General features: G+C 46.6%; 2 protein-coding genes and 1 long non-coding RNA gene across 3 annotated transcripts; all 3 read left to right on the forward strand.

Moving 5' to 3' along the window:
* Positions 1-44: 44 nt before the first annotated feature.
* YBEY (ybeY metalloendoribonuclease) lies at positions 45-852 on the forward strand. The gene is made up of 3 exons (XM_014889912.2): positions 45-445; positions 532-600; positions 715-852. Exons 1-3 carry the CDS (start codon positions 107-109, stop codon positions 799-801), a joined length of 495 nt encoding a protein of 164 aa, XP_014745398.2. The 5' UTR covers positions 45-106; the 3' UTR covers positions 802-852.
* Positions 853-854: 2 nt separating this feature from the next.
* On the forward strand, positions 855-8778 carry POFUT2 (protein O-fucosyltransferase 2). Its single transcript, XM_088167610.1, has 9 exons — positions 855-1028; positions 1636-1886; positions 2957-3101; positions 3393-3503; positions 5661-5727; positions 7172-7297; positions 7765-7945; positions 8195-8318; positions 8608-8778. Exons 1-9 carry the CDS (start codon positions 856-858, stop codon positions 8759-8761), a joined length of 1332 nt encoding a protein of 443 aa, XP_088023736.1. The 5' UTR covers position 855; the 3' UTR covers positions 8762-8778.
* An 825-nt stretch (positions 8779-9603) lies between these two features.
* On the forward strand, positions 9604-15216 carry LOC148223128 (uncharacterized). The gene is made up of 2 exons (XR_015804746.1): positions 9604-10883; positions 12924-15216. It is a non-coding gene; the product is annotated as an uncharacterized LOC148223128 (long non-coding RNA).
* The last annotated feature ends 4600 nt before the right edge of the window (positions 15217-19816 follow it).

Consider the following 19816-nt stretch of genomic DNA (forward strand, 5'->3'; position numbering starts at 1 on the left):
TGGGCGGGGTCCCGGCGCAGGGGCGTGGTCTCTTCCGGTGGGCGGAGGGTCTCGATTCGTGGGCTCTGTGGTGGGCGGGGTCTCCGCGGGTGGCGGCGCCGCCGCCATGAGCGTGGCGCTGCGGAACGCACAGCGCGCTGTGCCCCTGCGCCGAGCTCCGCTCCGCCGCGCCGTCTGCGCCCTGCGTGCCGCCCTGGGCGCCTCCCGCTTCGACGTGGGGCTGGTCTGCGCTGGCAACGCGTTAATGCAGCGTCTGAACGGCGACTATCGACACTGCCCGGAGCCCACCGACGTCCTCTCCTTCCCCTTGCACCAAGTGGCAGCGGGAGAGCTGCCGCGGCCGCGCTGCCGCGACGAGTACAACCTGGGGGATATCTTCCTGGGGGTGGAATACATCCACCAGCAGTGCCGCGAAACCGGGGAGGATTTTGACGATATTCTAACGGTGAGCCCCGCTCGGGTGTGGTGGGCGGCGAGGCGAGCACGGGGCTCGGTCGCTAATATGTGTGTTGCTCTCCCGACCCCGCGCAGGTGACCGCAGCCCACGGATTGTGCCACTTGCTCGGCTACCGGCACGACACGAAACCCGAGTGGGAGCAGGTGCGGGATGCGCTGGGGCCGGGGAGGTTGTGCGGGGTCTGGCATGGGGCGGACCGGATGCCCCGGCGACGGGAACTGCGGCTCGCCCGGTGCTGACGGCCGCTGCTCCCGCAGATGTACCAGAAGGAAGCGCAAATCCTGGAGGAGCTGAATCGCCTCACAGGCTCCCGCCTGCGGCCCCTCACCGCCGGCCTCTTCTAAGAGACCGAGAGGGGCCGGGGCTCGGCCGGCGCCGCCCCGGACGTGGCGTGGGGGATGGCGGCGCAGGGGCCCGGCAGCCGCTGCCCCGCGGTGCTGCTGCTGCTCGGCTTGGCCACGCTCGCCCGCCTGCCGCCGCCCGCCGCCGCCTCCGAGCCGCCTCCCTCCGCCCTCCTTGCCGGCCACGCCGTGTCCTCGCTGCCCGCCGCCGCCGCCGCCCCCCGCACCAGGTGAGCAGTGACGGCCCCGTCGCGTCCGGCCCCGGACCGGTGCTGCCCGTCGGGCTCTCCCCCCGCCGTGCGGTGTCCGCTTGCGCAGGTGCCCCGCCGTGTCTTGGTCATCGTCTGGTAAAGGATCTCCTTCACCTGCTGGCGCCTTTTTGGGTCGATTTTGGAAGGTGTCATTGCAGCCGTCCGACGGCTTTCGTCGGTGGAATATCCTGAGTTGGAAGGGACCCTACAGGGATCATCCAGCTCCTAGCTGCGTTTTTTTCACCTACTTCTCTGGAGCGTGTTCTCCTGCCTTCGTGTCCAGCTTACAAGAGTTAGCCTGGGTGGCATGCCAGTGGTTTCAGCATTTTCATTAGATTCTTCACTCTTTGACCTGCTGCAAGAAAGGCTCCTGGCATGTGCTACCTCGCCAGGAGACCGTAGTGGTCCCTGCAGGACACACTGCTCTAACTTACCATACTTCTTCCCATTCCAAGTACCTCAAACTCAAAAAGAGGAACAGCTTCCTTCCCAACAGTTTCATCACAAGATTGTAGGGTAAAAAAGGAAAACGTGTAATAACCTCAATGTGCTCCCAGAAATAATGGTATTGCTTTGTTCTCCTTAGATACCTTTTGTACGATGTAAACCCCCCCGAAGGGTTCAACCTTCGCAGAGATGTCTACATTCGCGTTGCTTCCCTTCTAAAGACCCTGCGGAAAAGCGAAAACTGGGTGTTGGTTCTGCCTCCCTGGGGACATCTTTATCACTGGCAGAGCCCTGACATCCTCCAGGTCCGGATCCCTTGGTCCAAGTTTTTTGATATCCCAAGCCTCAATAGGAACATCCCTGTCATCGAATATGAGCAGTTTCTTGCAGGTGGGATATAGGATCATGCAATCTACTATTAACTAAATATTTGATATAATTTCTTAACAGGTTTGTCCATATAGGGGTTTTTAACCTTTTCTGTGGGAAAAAAAAAATCTTAGAGGTGTCAAGAGGAGGGGTGGGAAGGAGTTTTGCTGAGCTACACAACTACTAGGATGGAGTAACCCAATTACTTGGCAGCTTGTTTGATGTAGCACTGCCGTCTTCTTGACTTCTGCAACCCCTGAAGGCAGGCAATTAATGCCTGTGGTGAAATTCACCTGTGGTATTTCTGTGTGGTTTTGATCATAACGACAGGACCATAAGGAGTGAGGCAGCTTGTTGAAGTACAGACAAGCCATCTTTTTTTGGGTGTTGTGTTTGGACAGTAAAAGTTGTAAAGCGGGTTCTTCCCTGAACTTACTTTTTCGTCGTTGATGCTGCACATACTTGAAATACCCCTTGCTTTTTGTGTCCAAGAGAATGGCTTTCCATAAGAAAGTGAAGTAAGTTCCTTTAGGATTTAATGCCACGTTAATCACCAAATGTTCAAATCTGTGGCAGTGTCATAGGCTTATTCAGCAAAGGAAATAAAGGCCACCAAACGTCACACCTCTGCAAAGAGCTCTGAAGGGAAAGCCATTTCCTGCCTTTCAGGAAAATGCATGTAGAAACTCTGAAATTTAGGGGAGGAAAGGCTTGTATTTGGCATTTTTCTTGGAGGCACTCCTCCTGTGGCAGCTGCTTACAGCACTGAAAACCAGTGAAAAACAGTGCATACAGCACTGAAAACCTGTGTGCTTCGTGGTGTGTTTTACCCAGCTGACAGTGATTCCGTTGTGTTTGGTACATTAAATCACACAGAGCTGGGTGGGATAGCAGGTGGTTACATTGTCTGACCATTTGAGCTTTTCTGGCTCACACAAAACTTCCTTTCCTTTTTTATAGGGAAAACACAGAAGAGAGAGTCGTGTAATATTAGCATTTCTAGAGGATTTTTAACTGCAACTGATGCTTGGTCATACCTTTATGGTATAGGTTTTCATGCTTACAAATCCTTTGCTTTGCTTTCTGCTCAGAGTCGGGTGGGCCCTTTATTGAACAGATTTATGTGCTGCAAGGCTACGCAGAAGGGTGGAAAGAAGGAACATGGGAAGAAAAAATAGATGAAAGGCCGTGCATTGATCAGCTGATGTACTCCAAAGACAAACATGGCTACTACAGGTAACATCGAGCAGTCCTTCTGGTCTTTTCAGTTGTATTCAGAGAGATACTTGCCTGCTGTGAATATCTGCTTGGAGTTCACTTTGTTTTTGAAAAACTGAGCAATAATAAAATGTTGTATTGGTATGAGAAGATCTAATTCTATATAGTTGTTGCTCCACATAAAAGCAGCATAAAGGAGGCGACTGGTTTATTTGTATCATATGTGGGTTTTTTTAGGATGTTTTGTTCTGTATATGTCATTAATTTAAAATACAAGTCAGTGAACCAATCCTTTGTGTTCCATCTTAGGGGCTGGTTCTGGGGTTATGAGGAAACACGAGGCCTAAATGCCTCTTGCTTGTCTGTGCAAGGATCTGCCTCTATTGTGGCTCCCATCCTTCTGAAGAACACCTCAGCACAGTGAGTTGCCTTGTATAACTATTTACTGTTGTATTATTGTTGTACAACCCCATTGCTGGGTGGGAAGGGCAGGGGGAATTTAAAGGCTGTGTCCCACTGTTGAGATACTTCATCACTGAATTATTGCACTCTGTTAAAATCATTACAAAAGGGATTTGCACTGTAAGAAACACTTAACTGTAAGTTAAGTTAAAGATTGCAGTGCTAAAACCTAAGAGCAAATACCTTTGAGCTCCTTTATATTCTCTCTCAGGCAGCTTTTGTGACTTCTACCTCCAAAGTAGCATCAAATATCCCCTAGATCATGCAATGGAAGAGATGCTGAGCCATCAAGTGTTCCATATTCTACTCCATACCACATGTGATTTTTACACCTCTTGCATATTCCCCCTCAGTAGTCTCCTCTGCAGTGGGAAGAGTCCTGGCTCCGTTATTCTCCATGTGAAAGCCATTCCATGCCTTTGGTTGTCACCACTGCCAATCTCCAAATGTTTGCAGTTCAGCAGAACCCTGCACACAGAGTGTGGATAAACCTGTTACATTGCAGTACAAATGACCTGCTCTGTCAAGTGCTTTCTTCTTTTTCTGCTAATTCTTGACACACAGGTTCCTTATTTTGATCTCTGAGCATTACCTTGATGTTTGCATCAAACTGTCCTCATTCCTGACCATCAAGAAACTTTAGTTACTAGATGAAGCCAGGTTGTTTTTTTCTTTTTTTACTACATTCACTCCTATGTTAGATTTCATCTGCCACTTTATTGGCCAGTGATCAGTCTTCTCTAATTCTTCATAGTTGGCCTTGGCTGCTCTGAGGAATTTAAAATAATCGTTAAGCTGTGTGACCTGATTTCATGCCCTTCTATAGGTTGTTTAAGAATATGGTGAAGAGACCTTCCACTTCTGACCTCCCTCTGCAATGAGAACCATACATTTATCCCTGTCTCTAAACATTTTTTTCTTTTTTTTTTTTTTTTTAATCCAGGCAAGAACCTTTCTATGCCAAGTTTTCCTAAAGGCCTTTAATGAAAGCTGTCAGGAAATTTTGTTAGGCAATGCCAGTGAGATGTCCCTTATCTTCATGTGTGCCAGTGTCTTTGAACTACTCTGATTGTTCAGAGCTCTGATCTCCCATATTGCCCTTCTGACTGGACGACCAGTTGTGTGGTCCTAGGGCTGGGTTTTTACCCTTCAAGTGTGGTCACTTCAAGGAAGCTTCTCAATGCCTTTGGATTAGTAACCTCATTTACTTCAAATCTTCCTGTTAGATGCAGTGCTGCTTCTTCACCAGCACAATCTAGTGTGTTTTCCGGGTGATTTAAAGCCTTCTGTGGAGGTGTCCAGCTGATTATCAGCAGTGATAATCCCAAGTTGATTGGTTATTTGCTTCCTCTCTTTTTAGTAGAAGGAGATGCAGGTAATGACCTTGATCCCTTTTAGCAGAAGCATTTCTCTGTGTGTTTGCTTATTGGTGTGCTTACAAACTATGTCTACATCTCTTGTGCTCTGGGATACTTGAAACTTTGAAAATCTCTTCTGCTTCTTAGAACTTGAATAGTGCAGTTACGTTTCCAGTACACAATCCTGAGCTGTGTTTGTTTATGAGAAGCACAAGTTGCTGGCTACTACCTCACATTTTGATAAGGTCTCTGTATTCTTTGATCTGTTGTTTTACTGTAGGACACTTTGTTCTACACGTGGAAAATACCTTCTCTGTTTTCATGATCTTCTGCTTCGTCCCAGAGGCTTTCATGTGCTCTGAGGCTGAGCATTGTCACTTTGTCACATTGTCACTTCTCCCCTTTGGATCACTCCTGCTGTCACAAATCTTGTTTCTCCTGTAGCAGCTACTGCAAGGACTGTGAGGCGTGGTTAATGCTTGTTAGTGTTTAATTTTCAGAGTCAGGGTACCATTTATTAAGGAAGAGAGCAGGCACCAGGAGTGGTGTGGTTCCCTTCTCTCCCCAGCAGACTGTGGGTCACAATTCACCTTGGAGACAACTAGAATTTGCCTCACAGGAGCCTGTCCCTCATTCCCCATGCCCCCTTTGCAACCAGATCATAGTCTGTGCTTTATCCTACCAAATATGTAAAGAAACGTCATAATGTAAATTCTGTTCCTAAGGGAACTGCACTCAGTTTTACGATTTTCAATAGGTCAGTGATGTTAGACAGAGCTGAAAACCTTCTTCATGACCACTACGGAGGGAAAGATTATTGGAATGTGAGTATTTTATGAATAGCTTGTCTAGACTTTTTACTTGGCTCTGCTAAAAAATTCAATAACTAGTGTGTGCTTCAGTTTTGCCTTGGATTTCTTGTCTTGACAGTAACTTGTGTCTTCTGTTTCAGCAATTTGTACTAACGTGGCTTTCAGACTGCTGTGGATTAATGTGACACAGGAATTCATCTTGCTGTCTTGTGCCTAAAGGCCCAGTGCTGCAGGGCATGGTGATTAAAAGGACCTCCTCTGTACAGCACATCTACAATCAGAAGGGAGCACTTTCCTATCTAGTCAACCTCAAGATTAGTCTTTTCAAAATAATTCTGTAAAGTGCTCGTTAGTGTCCCAAATCCCTCCCCATTGGCTTCAAAGGCAAAATTCCCATGGGTTTCAAGGCAAAGGTCTATGGTGAAATAATTCCTGTCATAAAGGTTTTAAGAAAATGCTACAGTTCGGACACAGGAAAATGGAACATGATATGGAGTGCTTGATATAGTTAAAATTCCTAAGAGAAACTGACTCTCATGATATGACAAAACAAATTACCCGGACCTCAGTCTTGTAAGCATCTGACTGTTCACTTGGGAATATGGCATGTTTTCAGAAGTGGACCAAACAGCAGCTTGCTAGACATGAATTATTCATTGAGAGTGACCTCTCAAAGAAAGAAATACAACCCAGCTACCATATTTGAGTATGACTTGACCTGTAAAAGTAGATATGAAATCCACATGGCTCCATAACACACATTTCTTAGCAGTGGCACTTTAAACATTTAAAAACCTGATGTCCAAACAGAAGTTTACTCACTACAGCTTGGGTCTGGAGCCTCTTCTTTTTTTCCCCACGCACCCCTGAGAAGCAGGGGACCTGTCTTCTCTGTTTCTTTGCAGACAAAAAGGGAGAAAGTGGGATTTCCTTCATTCTTTTGCCTGTTAATAAAAAGGTCACTTATGGCTGTGTGCAGTGGTAACTGCATCATAGAATCTTAGAGATTATTATTCACAGGTTAAGGAAATAATTCCTTTTTCATCACTTTTCCACTGAATTTCATAGGCGTATCTGTGGCTAGATGCCTAATATTTTTAAAGCAGATTTTATTCTTAGAGGTGTTTTGCACACTTAAGTGTTTGCCCAGCTTTTGTTTCCAAACATGAGGTATATTGCTAGGGTGTTTAATTTGGTATTTTATGTGTTCTGTTGTGTAAATAACTGCAGTGTCGTCCCTATACCTGTGTATTGCAGGGGCAGGTGAGTCCGCTGGTTATAAATGTGGTGGTAATTAGAAATTAACTATTAAAGCTTGGATAAAAGGTTAGAAATAGTTACTTAGAGTACTGCAGGAGTAACTGCATCCTGGAAGTGCTGTGTGTGTGAAACTGTCTCCATCTACTCATTTTTAGCTCTTCTTTTTCTGACTCAGTGTCTGCTCTTATTCCAATAGACCCGTCGGAGCATGGTGTTCGCTGAGCACCTCCGCATGGTGGGAGACGAGTTCAGGAAGAAATACCTTCAATCCACTGATGAGGCAGACAGGACTCAGTACAAGGAGGACTGGACGCAGATGAAGGTAAAATCCTTAACAATCTGTTACAGATTGTAACAGATGCTTCATTTGTGTGCTGCAGGGCGTGTTGGAGGCTCCGTGTGGGTGACACTCTTCTGCTCGCATCGAGGTGGACACGCATGTTCCTTGTGACCCTTCTCTCAGTGTGACAAGTTCTAACACAGTCTGTCCACGTGTTCAGTAAAGGAAACTTGAATTTCTTCTTGTTTTCAGCACTATGTGTGGGTGTAAAGTTCAGCTGCCACCTTACAGTTGAGGTTGTATTTGGTCAAGGAGAGGAATTTTTGCTTACAAAAATTTAGCACTCCAGTTTCTCTTGCATGATGGAGGCCACCCGGGATCTAAATGTTGCAACAAGTGTCCCAAACTAGTTCAGTCCATACTTAAAAATAGAGTGATTCTGTGCCTTAGCCTTTTCTGTGTGAATGGTGATGCTCTCAAGTTTTAAAATTTTGATCTTTCTCTCATAGGTTAAGATGGCCACAGCTCTAGGTGGCCCATACCTTGGGGTTCATCTCAGAAGGAGAGACTTCATTTGGGGTCACAGAGAAGATGTGCCTTCCCTGCAAGGAGCAGTAAAGAAAATCCGCAGCCTCTTGGAGATGCTTAAACTTGAAAAAGTTTTTGTAGCCACTGATGCTGTTGAGGAAGGTAGGCAGATCACAGGCACTTCAGGATTGGTAACTTTTGACAACAAGTGCAGCAATTACCACTGGCTCCCCTCCCTGCCTGCAATGCTGGGAATTTTGGCAACTGTATTGTAAAATTTGGTGGTTGATTTTGGTGTCACTTGCTCTGTAACTGTTCATCCAGGGTTCCCTTAAACAAACACATTATGTGGCAGCAGCAAGTTGCTCTTCATAATGTAGAGATAAATTTGTATCCTTCCTGTTTTTTAAGAGATCGAACTGCTCAAGAAACTGCTGCCTGAGATGGTGAGGTTTGAACCCTCTCTGGAAGAGCTGGAACTCTATAAGGATGGGGGCTTGGCTGTGATTGACCAGTGGATTTGTGCACATGCAAGGTAGCAAACCTGACTTATTTCAGCCAAAGCTTAATGTCACTGTCACAAAACTGAATATGGTTTTTTGGCCCATAGTTGTTTACAAATTGTGTAAGACATTATAATCAATTATATAATTGAAATGTGTATAGTAGATGTATAATAGTTATATTGTGTGTATATATATGATAATTTCTTTATCATTTCACTGAACAGTGAAGTTCATTGGACTGAAATCTAAGTACTTGCATTTTAAAAACTCCCCCCTCTCCCCAAACCCTCTTTGATTTTTTTTTTTTTTTTCCCACAGATATTTTATAGGCACCTCAGTTTCAACATTTTCCTTCCGAATCCACGAGGAAAGGGAGATCTTGGGATTTGATCCAAAAACAACTTACAATCGGTTTTGTGGCGAAACGGAGAAAAACTGTGAGCAGCCAACTCACTGGAAGATTGTATATTAAACACAGAGAAACACAAAGGTTTCAATACTGTTGGAGCTTAAAATAATAAGGAAAAATGTTGGGGAATTACCTGCCTTGGAACAAAGTATGACCCGGTCCTGTACTCTTAGCTCCTGCCGCCCTTCCACTGTGGGTGTGACATGAGGTGGCTGTCCTGCTAAGTGTCTCGGGACCTCATAGCATTTGTGGGTCCCCAGTATGTCCTGCTCTGTCACAGCAGGGCCTTGGGCAGTGGTGGAGTGCCGTGACCTTCTAGAGAAGCATCCTGAGGAGGATGCCCTCAAGGCACAGGCACGTCCTCCTCTGTGCTCACTCCCGGGCAGAGTAGGGTACCATTGATTTACGTAGAACAGGGAGGCATGTCAGAAGCAGCACTAAGAGAGGGAGTGCCTAAGGGCATTCTCTCCAGGGGAGAGAGGCAGACTCTTTTGCTGAAAGGCTTTCAGCCTCCACACTGCTCTGGCTGCCTTCCCTGAGTGGTCCCATGTGCACCAAGTGGTTGCTACAGACCGCAGTGGCCTCCTGGCTGCAGAACTGGGTTATGGGAGGTGGCAAAGCAATGCCCAGGATACGCCTCTTCAAACCAGCCTTGCCTGTTGGAGCATTTCTTACCTCTCCGTGGTTCTCTCTGTGGGCATGTGGTCGTTTTTTAACTGCGGAGCTGGCCGTGCCACTGGGAGTGCTCGCCCTGGGAGCACCAGTCTCTGCCCAGGGAGGAACCAAGCTGCCACCAGAACAAAAGCAGGAGGGGCTGCTCCCACTGCAAAGAGCCTGCAAGGCCCGTCCACTGGGGACTTCTCTTTCATGTGAAGGCACATTGCCTAGCGGAGCAAGAGGTTGGTACCTGGTGGAGCTGGGCCAAAATTCCATTTTTTGGAGGCAGCTCCCTCTTCTGCCTGCTGCAGCACTGGCCAGGGCTGGGAGAGGAGGGGTGGGTATGTTCAGCACTGCTGCTGAAAGGGGGGCACTGCTGGTGGCCTCTCAAGAAGGGTCCTGGCTGCTTTGGGGCCTTGCTTTTCCACTGGCTTGTGTCCACAAAGGACAGAAACAAAGAAGGGAGTGCCATCACCACAGCACTGTACTAAGGAGTCCATCAGCCTTCCCCACAGGGAAGGTGGTTAAACCCTTCAACCGATCTGCAAAACTCAGCACCACTGCAGATCTGCAGAACAGCAGTTTATCCACAGGGGGCTTATGACACTCGTTGCCCATTATGTGCCTGGAGGAATCCAAGTGCTTATTCTACATCTCCACAAGTGTGGCTAAAGCCATGAAAACTGAGCAATAACAAATTCTCACTAATTTGTACCAATAGTAACAATTCTCACCAAGTGTACCAATAGAAACAAACATTTAATAACATTATTTCTTAGACAGCTGTTGGGGATGAACTCAAATGGAAAGAAAAAATCTAAATTTAAAAAGATCGAGGTGTTGGTGCACGCTGATACAGTGTTTCTGGTTTTGGGCTCCGCAGGTGTTTTTTTTCTTCTTCCCTTCTTATGTGAGCTCCTTTTAATTTCATTACATTTGCATTTTTGTCATCTATTTTTAGCTAAGTAATACTGATGGTGTTACTCATACAGTGGCCAGGATTCTTCCTCTAAGTCAGCCGTGCTGCTGAGCACATCAGGGAGTAATTTGTAACCCCTGGTGCCGGTGTTAACAATTGCAGCAAAGTTTCAGGCGAGTGTTTAAAGTGTCCCCTTGTTGCTGGTTGGTGTCTGCCGTGTCCCTTCATCGCTATCAAAAGTCTATTCACCTGGGGTATTGGGCTGCTGAACTGGGCTTTCCAGTGAGATTCAGCTGCAAACGGAATTTGGGAAATAGCCTCCCCCAAAATGTTCTAGGATCACACCTCTAAAATGGCTCCAAAAGGCAACAGCTCCAGTACGAGTCCTTGCCCCACCCCTGGCTCACTGACACGCACACAAGAAGCCAATCAGGCCAGGCTCCTTGCCCCTCTGCTGCCTCCTCCAGCTCCCCTCCGGCCCGGGGAAATGGAGGAAAACGCAAATACATCGAGGGAGAAAGAACAGTCAGCGGAGCTGCCTGAGCCGCCTCCCTGCCCGCAGCCGGGAGCAGCCAGCAGGAGGAGGCAGCTGCTCTCTCTGACAGGAAGGTGAGAGGTGCAGGGGGCTCGGTTTGCCGGGCACGGCTTCCCAGGGAGAATTCCGGCTTCCCAGGGAGAATTCCTGCTCCCCGCTTCCAGCTGTCGCTGAGTGCTGCGTGGAGTCCGGGCTGAGACAGCTGGAGGCGAAGTGTCGTGATCGTGTTCCCGGGAACTCTTTCTCTCTGCTGGGATAACTGCCTAGGGAATGATATTTCTGACAGCCCAGTCCTACCTGTGTCTGCTGGTAGAGGGTGGAGGTGAAGAGGCAAATGCCAGAGTTCCTTGGGGATGATGGAGTTGTGGTGTTTGGCTGTGCCAGTGGTTTCTGGTCACTGCTGTCCTACAGTTGTCCCAGCCCCAAGCAGGAGCTCCAGTGGTGCCTCTGTAGTTGGTTGGGAGTGTTTGCTGGGAAAGTGCTTGAAATGCAGCATCCCTGGGAAGATCGTTTGGTTCCAGAGCCTTTGGGCTTGTCAGCTTTTGAGTTTGTTGGAAAAGTCACTGGAAAGAAGAATGACTATGAAGTTTCCTACTTCAGCCCAGCAGATCCCAAAAGGTCCTACAGGAACGTTTGTTCTATCACTCCCTTTGGGATAACTTCATCTCCACCCTGCCATGAGCCATTCCTTCATTAACTAATTAATTGATTGATTGCAGAAATGTTTTCTGATACGTTTGTCTCTTTCTGCTTTTGAATTTACGGGTATTCCCTGATGTCATTCCCCTGCCCAAATTCCCTGCAGTTCCTAGCTGGAAAAACCTGGGCTAGTTTGGACAGAGATGACATTTTTAGCTAAAAGCCTGGGGTGATTGAGAGGGGCCACAAGAATGGTTTGTGTAGGAAAATGGGAATTTGGGGACTATATCTGAGTTTATCTGTATGGCATTTTTGAGGAAAAGCCTGGGGTGATATTTAGGGGACAGAATGCACATTTTTGGGGTAGGAAAGATTTAATCAATATTGTACAGCAAAAAAGTTAGGGGTAAAAGTTGATGTAATCTGAGGGGGACAGAATGACTATTTTGCAGGCAAAATAAGGAACTCGGTAGTGGCCAGGTAGGGAAAATTTTGGAGGCAACACTTCACAAAATCTCTGGGATAGAGAATGAAAACTTTGAGGGAAAAATGAGGTGATGAGCCATGAGCATGTAGGGAAAATGTGGAGGTATAAATCTTGAGAAAAGCTCCATGTTCTTAAAGAATTGCTTGGAAGTAAAACTGAGGGAATCAATCAGTGTTGAAAAAGTAGGGGAATTTGGGGGGTAAAACTTGGAAAGATCTAAGAGTTCAGAAAGAATGTCTTTAGGTAAAAAGGATGTCTTGTTGAAGTTGAGCATCTGGATTGTGGCATTTATGGATTACAGAGTGTTTTTCCAGAAAGCAACAGATAAAGAAGGTTCCCAAAGCCTCGGTATCTGTGTTGAAAAATCCCTCCCAGGGACCTAAAACTCCTAAAGATAGGGACGAATTAGCATGGGAAGGGAAAAATCCACTCCCAATAGGAGAGAAAATGTTAACTAATGGAAGAGAATGATGTCCTTAAGGAGCAGGGAGCATTAATTTCTTGGTTTGCTAAAATGTATCAAAACGTCTGGAATCACAGTCTCTGTGGAAGTCGGGATTTTCTCAGCCATCTCCAGAGCCCAGCACTGGGCACAAAGCATTTCCTGACTTTACTACACTGAAAGTTCAGTACTAGAGGGTTCTGTTATCCCAAGGATTTGGGGGATATTTGACAAAAACTTCTAGTGGTCCAGGTTGGCCTAAGCTTTTAATGCCCTCTGGATTCACAGGATTGGGGATTCCAGCATGCACCAGACAGGTTTTTTCAGAGAAATCCTTCAAGCCCTAAATCTGTGTGAGTCCAAAGCAAAAACTCTTGGGAGCTGAAGGCAACAGGATGTTTCTTGGGAATTTTGAAGTATTCGATGTGTCCTAAAGGTTAAGTTTGAATGAAAGGCAGTTGTCCAGGATTGTGTGTTCGGAATTGCTGTTTGAGGGATGGCCAGGTGTGGTTTGGATTTGTGGGCACCAAGCGTTTCTTGTGTCAGCTTTAGGTCTGGATTGGTGGGAACTGTTGGAGAAAAGAGAATGGAAATGCACAGCTGTTCTTGGAGAAATGATCAGGTTGGGAGAAAAGAAGGTGTGGAACTGCTGGAAGCTCCTGGACTAAGGGAAAGGTGAGGGAAAGGATCCAAGGATGGGAAGCAAAAATTGTGGAACAAAGCTCTAAAAGGGGGGGCGGGGTGGGGGGTAGTGCACCACGGGGGAAAGAGGGAAAGAATCCCTGCTCCAGGAATCCAGCAAGAGCCAGGAGAGTATCATTTTTTCCATTTACCAGCTCTCGGTGGAATCCTAATAATGAAGGTCAAAGGAAATTATTAATTTTTTTATTAGGTTTGGAATGAAAGGTTCTCTGTTCCAGAGGGGAATGTTCACCTATTAAAATTCTGTTGCATAAAGGAAGAGAGAGGAAGCAGCTGGGGAATGAACAGGTGGATTTTTGGTGGATACAGGGAAAGCCATGGGAAAGAGCTCTTAGTTAAAAAGCACCTCATGGGTACTACCAGGAAAAGCCTCAGCTGCCCTTTTTTTCCAAGCTCGAACATTCCAGAGGAATTCCAGAGTGGTTACCACATCTATTTCTGTATTCCTTGTATGCCCAGTGCTTTGTTGGGAAGAGATAATATTAGGAAATGAACAAATTCAGGGATGTCATTCCTGATAGTAAAGCCCTGGAGGCCCAGGTTTTGATATTCTTCCAGCACCCAAATGCAACAGAGGGAGTCTTGGAGGAGTTGGGAAATGCTGTAGCTCTATTGGTGGAATTCCTGGGACATTGAAAGCAGCAGAAGCAGTAAGAATTAAATTGGAGCTCTGACTTTGGCCAGATGGGTTGGTGAGTATGGAATCAGTCCTGCCTCCTTGTGACTGAGTTGTTTTAATGAGTCATCAGCAGGGACTGCTTTTAGCTGGCTTTAGTTTAGTTTCTTTTTCACAGTTTCTTGTTGTTTTGACGCTGACATTGCCAAACCTTTAAGTTTGCTAAATGAACCCTGAAAAGGTTCAACAAACCAATCTTGAGGGAATTGGGGATTGGCTAGCTGGGATTGTACAGCACTTCAAGGCCACGTTGGGTTTACCTCCTGATTTTGGTGTGAAGGGAAACTCTAAGTTAAGACTAATGAAAATAGCAAACAACTCTCTCATGAAACTCAGCTTTCCAAACCTTTGCTCAGGATAGAAAAAAAAGATAGGAATGCCCTTGATAGAAAAGTGTCTGTCCAGCAAAGCAGATTTGATTTTATTGCTGACTTTTCCATTTCAGAGGATGAGGGTTTTTCGAGTTCCTGATATCTACTGTCTTGTTCCACAGCTACTGCCTTGGTGATGCTTTTCAGGAAGCTCCCAGCGGCCGTCTGGGAAAGGCTGTGCCACTATGGAAGATGTCCATCAGCTCTGTACTGAGAAGTTTCAAATCCAGAAGAATACAGCCTGGTTCTTTTTGCTGATGACACCTGTACAGGTGCATCTTGTCTTGTGTGCTCCCCCTCCCGTTCCCCTTCACTACTTTACCCTCTCTTGTTCTTTTTCTTTTAAGGAATAAATCCTCAATCTATTTAATAAACGTTGCTCAATCCCTCTCTCTGTTCTGTCCTGCTTTTTGTCTCCCTCCCTGCCCGCATCTCCTTCTTTCCTCCTCTCCTTTTCCCTTTGTCCTGCATCGTGACTGTATTTCTTTGTCCCTCTCACTGTCCTTTTGCCTGTACCTGTGTGTACCTGCTGCCCAGTGCTCCTCCCTGACTTTTCCCCTCTCTTGGTGAGCCTCTGTCCTGCTGGCTGTGCCTCTCTGTCTCCATCCCTGTGCTGCTCCTTGCCCGTCTTTGTCCACCCCGGCACTTGCAGTGCCCGTTTCCTCTCTGGGTCCTTGTTTCCCTCTTTGTCTCTGTATCCCTCAGTCCTTGCTGTGTGTTTGGCACTCTCTCTTTTTGTCCATCCTTCTCCGTGCCTCACCCGTGTTCCTTTTTTATTCTCGGTGGCTCCATGGTGCTCCCTGTGCCATTATTTCCCATGGGATACCTGTGTCCTGTTCAGTGTCTGTTCTTTTTTATTCCCTCCCTCTTGTGCTGCCCATCCCAGGTTTTTTTTTTTTGGTTGGTTGGTTTGGTTTTTTGTTTTGTTTTTTTTTTTTCAAATTCATCCTGCACCCTGTTCTTTTCTCTCTGCTGTGACTCCCTTCTTCTGGGGGCTGCCCCCCTTTCTTGTGTCAGCAGAGTCCCATTTTGGGGGGAATGTACACGGGAAAAAAGGCTTGAATAAAGGGCTGCGCTGCTGTTCACGGCAGTTTGACTAGTGCTGTGCCTTCTTTACAGGTGAGGAAAAAAGGCTGAGGAAGGACGGGGTGGAGACTCGGGCGCTCCGATGTCATTTGGGGCACCCATGCTGCCTTGGAGGAGCAGGTGGATGGGGAATGCCGAGGGGTCATGCTGAGTTGCCCTTGGTTCCCGGGGTGAGAAAAGTCCTTGAAGTAGCCAAGCTGAGCTCTTGCTGAGAATTCCAAGCCTCACGTCCCTGTGATTCTTGATACAACGTTTAAATAGTTACCCTTGAGTTGAGACAGTATCAAGTCGATTCCTTCAAGCGGCAGAAATGTGTGGCAGAGTGCCCTTTTCTACCCTCTTTCAGGACTGGAAAAAACCACAGAACTAGTCCCATCTTTACCAAAAGCTTTGGCCTTGCAGCAGCTGAAGCCAACGAGGGCCCCTCTGGTCCTGCCCATGGTGTGAGTGAGTCATGAGTTCCTCTCTTTCTCTTTGCTGGGATGAACTTTGTAGGGAATGCCATTTCCAGCAGCCTGGTCGGCTGGAAAAGGGAAGAAAGGAAGAGGAAATGGGGTGCCAGAGCTGTGTGCCATCAGGCTGTGTTTCCCTTTGAGGACAGAGAGTCTGGGCTGAGGTGAGATTCCTGGGCGTGCTTGGATGAGCAATCCAGGGAACAGAGAGCTCAGAATTGCATCCACTCCTGGAAACATTGCCTTAGGTCTGCTTAGTTTGTGTCTGTGAGAAGTGGGATTTGTGCTGGGGAGAAAGGTGCTGTTGGGAAGACAAGATGGAGCAAGTTCCCTTCGGGGATGTGCAGTGAGGGACTTAGTTGCAGGGAAGTATAAACTGTATTTAAAAACTGTATCCATATATTTATAAGCTGTATTCATATTTCCCTGAAACTGGGGCTGGAGGAGGTGCAGGATTTGTTCTGGGCCTATGAGGATGAGCCCCTGAGCCAACCGTGGATGCTTGAAACATTTCCACAGAAAGGTAAGGCGGTCATGATTCCAGAGGAGAAATTAAAGGTGATTGATAATTCCCAAGGAAATTCCCCACAGATCGTGAGCAATCAGACAGTGTATGAAAGCAGAGTGCATCTTCTGGCTTTTTCTGCTCTGCAGTCTGCTCTCTGTCTTTGCCGAGTTTTGCGTGCTCCCATTCAGGGAGCAGCGTGTTTCAGGCTGGAAATTTGGGGTGGTTTTGTTGCTTTAGGCTTTGGGGTTTTTCCCAATTGAATCAGCCCTCCCATAAATACCCTGTTGTTATACGTGGCTGCTTTGATTGATGGGTCAGAGAGAGAGAGAGAGAAGGGAAATTACTTTTGATGACCTTGGAATTTTTCCAGACCCAAGTGACATGTTTGAGACAGGGAATTGAAGAGTAAGGAATAGTTCATCAAAAACCGAGACAATGAGGAATGCCTGACACTTACCATGCTTGCAAAAATCGGGAGGAAAGGCAGACTGCTTTGTGATAAACAGACCCAGAACTTGCAAACAGGGTGAGGGATGCAAGGCTACGAGCAATAAGTGATAAATCCAGAACTTTAAACCTGCAAGAGCTAATCTCAAGGTGTGGAATGTGCCACAAAGTTCTGGGAGTCTGGTTTTTGAGATAGGCAGTATTGATCAGACAAAGGCAGGAAGGGCTATTGGGAAATCTGATTTTGCAAGCTGGTAGCTGGTACAACTTATTTGGAAAACATAACATATTATAATGTAACATAATACAACATAATATAACATAACAAGGTGATTTTAAACAGAATTATTTTATCATATAATTTCCTTTATCTAGTGTCCATGCATCACTTCAGAGCTTAGTATTCTGGTTTATACAAACCCCAATGCTTTTGTGATTAACACGAATCTTTTATCAATTATCACACCAGGTGGGATTTGGGAGGTCTGGGTGAATTTAGGGGATTTTGGGTGGTCCCAGGTGGGCTTTGCGGGTTTCTATATGGGTTTTGGGGGAGATTTAAGGGAATTTGGGGGGGGGGGGGGGGGGGCGGTCCCAGGTGAATTTTGGAGTGAATTGGAGGGATTCTGTGAGGGACCCAGGTGAAGTTTTGGGTAAATTTGGTGGATCCCAGGTGGATTTTGAGAAGGAATTGGAGGGGCTTTAGGGAGTCCCAGATGGGTTTTAGGGTGTATTTGGGTATTTTGGGGGTTCCTGGACAGGTTTAGTTGAGGATTTTGTGGATTTAGGGGGATCCCAGGTGGGTTTTGGGGTGAATATGGGGGATTTTGGCAGTCCTGGGTGAATTTTAGGAATTTTGGGGGAATTTGAGGGACTTTGGGGATCACAGGTGGGGTTTGTGGGGTCCCAGGTGGAACTTTGGGGGTTCCAGGTGAGGTTTGGGTTGAGTTCTGGGAATTTTGGGACTTCCAGGAGAGGATATTGGAGTCCCAGTTGGAATTTTGTCTTGAATTCTGTGAATTTGGGGATCCCAAGTGGAATTTGGGGTCCCCGGTTGAATCTGGGCTCCCAGGTGGATTTTGGGGGGAATTTGGGAGATTTGGGGGTCCCAGTTGAATTTGGGGGGGGGAGTTGGGGGGATTTATGGAGATCCAGGTGAGTTTTGAGGGATCCCAGGGTGATTTTGGGGAGGCTTTGGGAGATTTGGGGGATCCTGGGTGAATTTTGGGTTAAATTTGTGGAATTTTGGGGGATCCCAGGTGAGGTTTGGGGTGTATTTGGTGAATTTTCGGAGTCCCAGTTGAATTTTAGGGTGAATTTCGGGATCCCAGGTGAATTTGGTGTATTTTGGGGTATTCAGCTGAATTTTGGGGATCCCAGGTGGATTTTGAGGGGGATTTTGGCGGTCCCAGGTGAATTTTGGGATGAATTTTGGGGGATGCAGGCTAATTTTCGGGTGAATTTTGGTGATTTTGGAAGTCCCAGATGGGTCTTGGAATGAATTTGCTGGATTTTGGGCTGTCTGGGTGTGTTTTGGAGGGGATTTGAGGCATTTTGGGGTGAATTTGGGAGGTTTTAGGGGAGATTTGAGGAATTTTGGGGGTTTCAGGTGAGATTTTGGGGTGAGCTCTAGGAATGTGGGGGTCTCAGGTGAGGATTTGGGAGTCCCAGGTGAATTTTGGGGGATCCAGGTGGATTTTGGGGGTCCCAGGGGAATTTTGGGGTGAAATTCTGGAATTTTGGGGGTTACCAGGTGAATTTTAGGGGTCCCAGGTAGGACTTTGGGGTGAATTAGGGGGATTTTGGGGGTCCCAGGTTGGGTTTTGGGGGTCCCAGGTGAATTTGGGGGATTTTGGGGATCCCAGGTGGATTTTTTAGCTGAATCTGGGGAATTTTGGAGCCCCAGGTGGATTTTGTGATTCCCAGGTGAATTTTGGGGTGAATTTGTGGAATTTTGAGTGTCCCAGGTGAAATCTGAGGTTCCAGGTGGGATTTTGGGAGATGCAGGTGGAATTTCAGGGTGAATTTGGTGGATTTTAGGGAATCCGGGCTGGAATGTAGGGTGAATTTTGGGGGATGCAGGTGAAATACTGGGGAATCCCACTTGTGCTTTGGGGGTTCTGGTTGGGTTTAGAGGTAGATTTGAAGGATTTGGGGATCCCAGCTGGATTTTGGGGTGAATTTGGGGGGGTTTGTTGAGGATTTTGGGGATTTTTGGGGTTTCCAGATGAAGTTTGGGAGATCTCAGGTGGGATGTTGGAGGTCTGGGTAAATTTTCAGGTAAATTTGGGGGTCCCAGGTGAGGATTTTGGGGATCTCAGTTGCGTTTGGGAGTGGATTTGGGACCCCCAAAATTCACCAAATTCAGCACAAAATTCCACCTGGAACTCCAGATTACACTTGAGACCCCCAAAATTCACCTGGGAATCACAAAATCCACCTGGGACCCCAAAATTCCCACTTTGAATCCCCAAAATTCCAGTAATTCACCCCAAAATCCCACCTTGAATCCCTTAAACCCTCATCTGGGACGCCGAAAATTCCACCTGAATCCCCCAAAATTCACCCTACATTCCAGCCCGGATTCCCTAAAATCCCCAAAATTCAGCCCAAAATTCCACCTGCATTTCCACAAATCCCACCTGGGACCCTCAAAATTCCACAAATTCACCCCAAAATTCACCAGATTCACCTCAAAGATCCACCTGGGAAACCCAAAATCCACCTGGGACCCCCCCAAATCCCACATGGGATCCCCAAAATTCCCCAAATTCGTTAGGGATGCTGTGTGTGCATTTTGCCTAGACAAACAAAAGGAGTCCTTCTCCCTGTGTAGTTTAGGCTTAACTCTTAAAAATTTATAAACTTAAGGTGCTTAGGACTAAGAGTGCCCGATCTATTTAAATCCATAAATAAGGGCAGAAAAGTGGTTGTTTAAGGGAAAAAAAAAAGGAAATACTGAGCCTCAATAGAGAGAGGAAAAATAGTAAAGAGCTACCTAAGGCTAGTCCACTAGGGTGTGCTTTAGCCCACTGAAGAAAGATAGTAAATGTAAAAAGTACTTTTGAAGGACTGTGGCCAGTAGTGGCCACTTTATAAATGAGATGATAGAGTAAAATGGCCACCTACTGGAACTTTGAATTATGATTTTGAATTTGAATTATGATACCTTGTTACAATTAATGTTGTTTTTGAGA

The sequence above is a fragment of the Sturnus vulgaris genome, chromosome 7 (genome assembly GCF_052056855.1).
Source record: "Sturnus vulgaris isolate bStuVul1 chromosome 7, bStuVul1.hap1, whole genome shotgun sequence".
Lineage (NCBI taxonomy): Eukaryota > Metazoa > Chordata > Aves > Passeriformes > Sturnidae > Sturnus > Sturnus vulgaris.

What these genes read in the sequence shown, in the direction of transcription:
- YBEY (XM_014889912.2), top strand. Translation starts at nt 107, where the DNA reads ATGAGCGTGGCGCTGCGGAACGCACAGCGCGCTGTGCCCCTGCGCCGA. An exon ending in ATTTTGACGATATTCTAACG is followed by an intron (nt 446 to 531) that starts GTGAGCCCCGCT and finishes GACCCCGCGCAG; the next exon opens with GTGACCGCAGCCCACGGATT. An exon ending in CGAAACCCGAGTGGGAGCAG is followed by an intron (nt 601 to 714) that starts GTGCGGGATGCG and finishes CTGCTCCCGCAG; the next exon opens with ATGTACCAGAAGGAAGCGCA.
- POFUT2 (XM_088167610.1), top strand. Translation starts at nt 856, where the DNA reads ATGGCGGCGCAGGGGCCCGGCAGCCGCTGCCCCGCGGTGCTGCTGCTG. An exon ending in GAGGGAAAGATTATTGGAAT is followed by an intron (nt 5,728 to 7,171) that starts GTGAGTATTTTA and finishes TTATTCCAATAG; the next exon opens with ACCCGTCGGAGCATGGTGTT. An exon ending in AGGACTGGACGCAGATGAAG is followed by an intron (nt 7,298 to 7,764) that starts GTAAAATCCTTA and finishes TTTCTCTCATAG; the next exon opens with GTTAAGATGGCCACAGCTCT.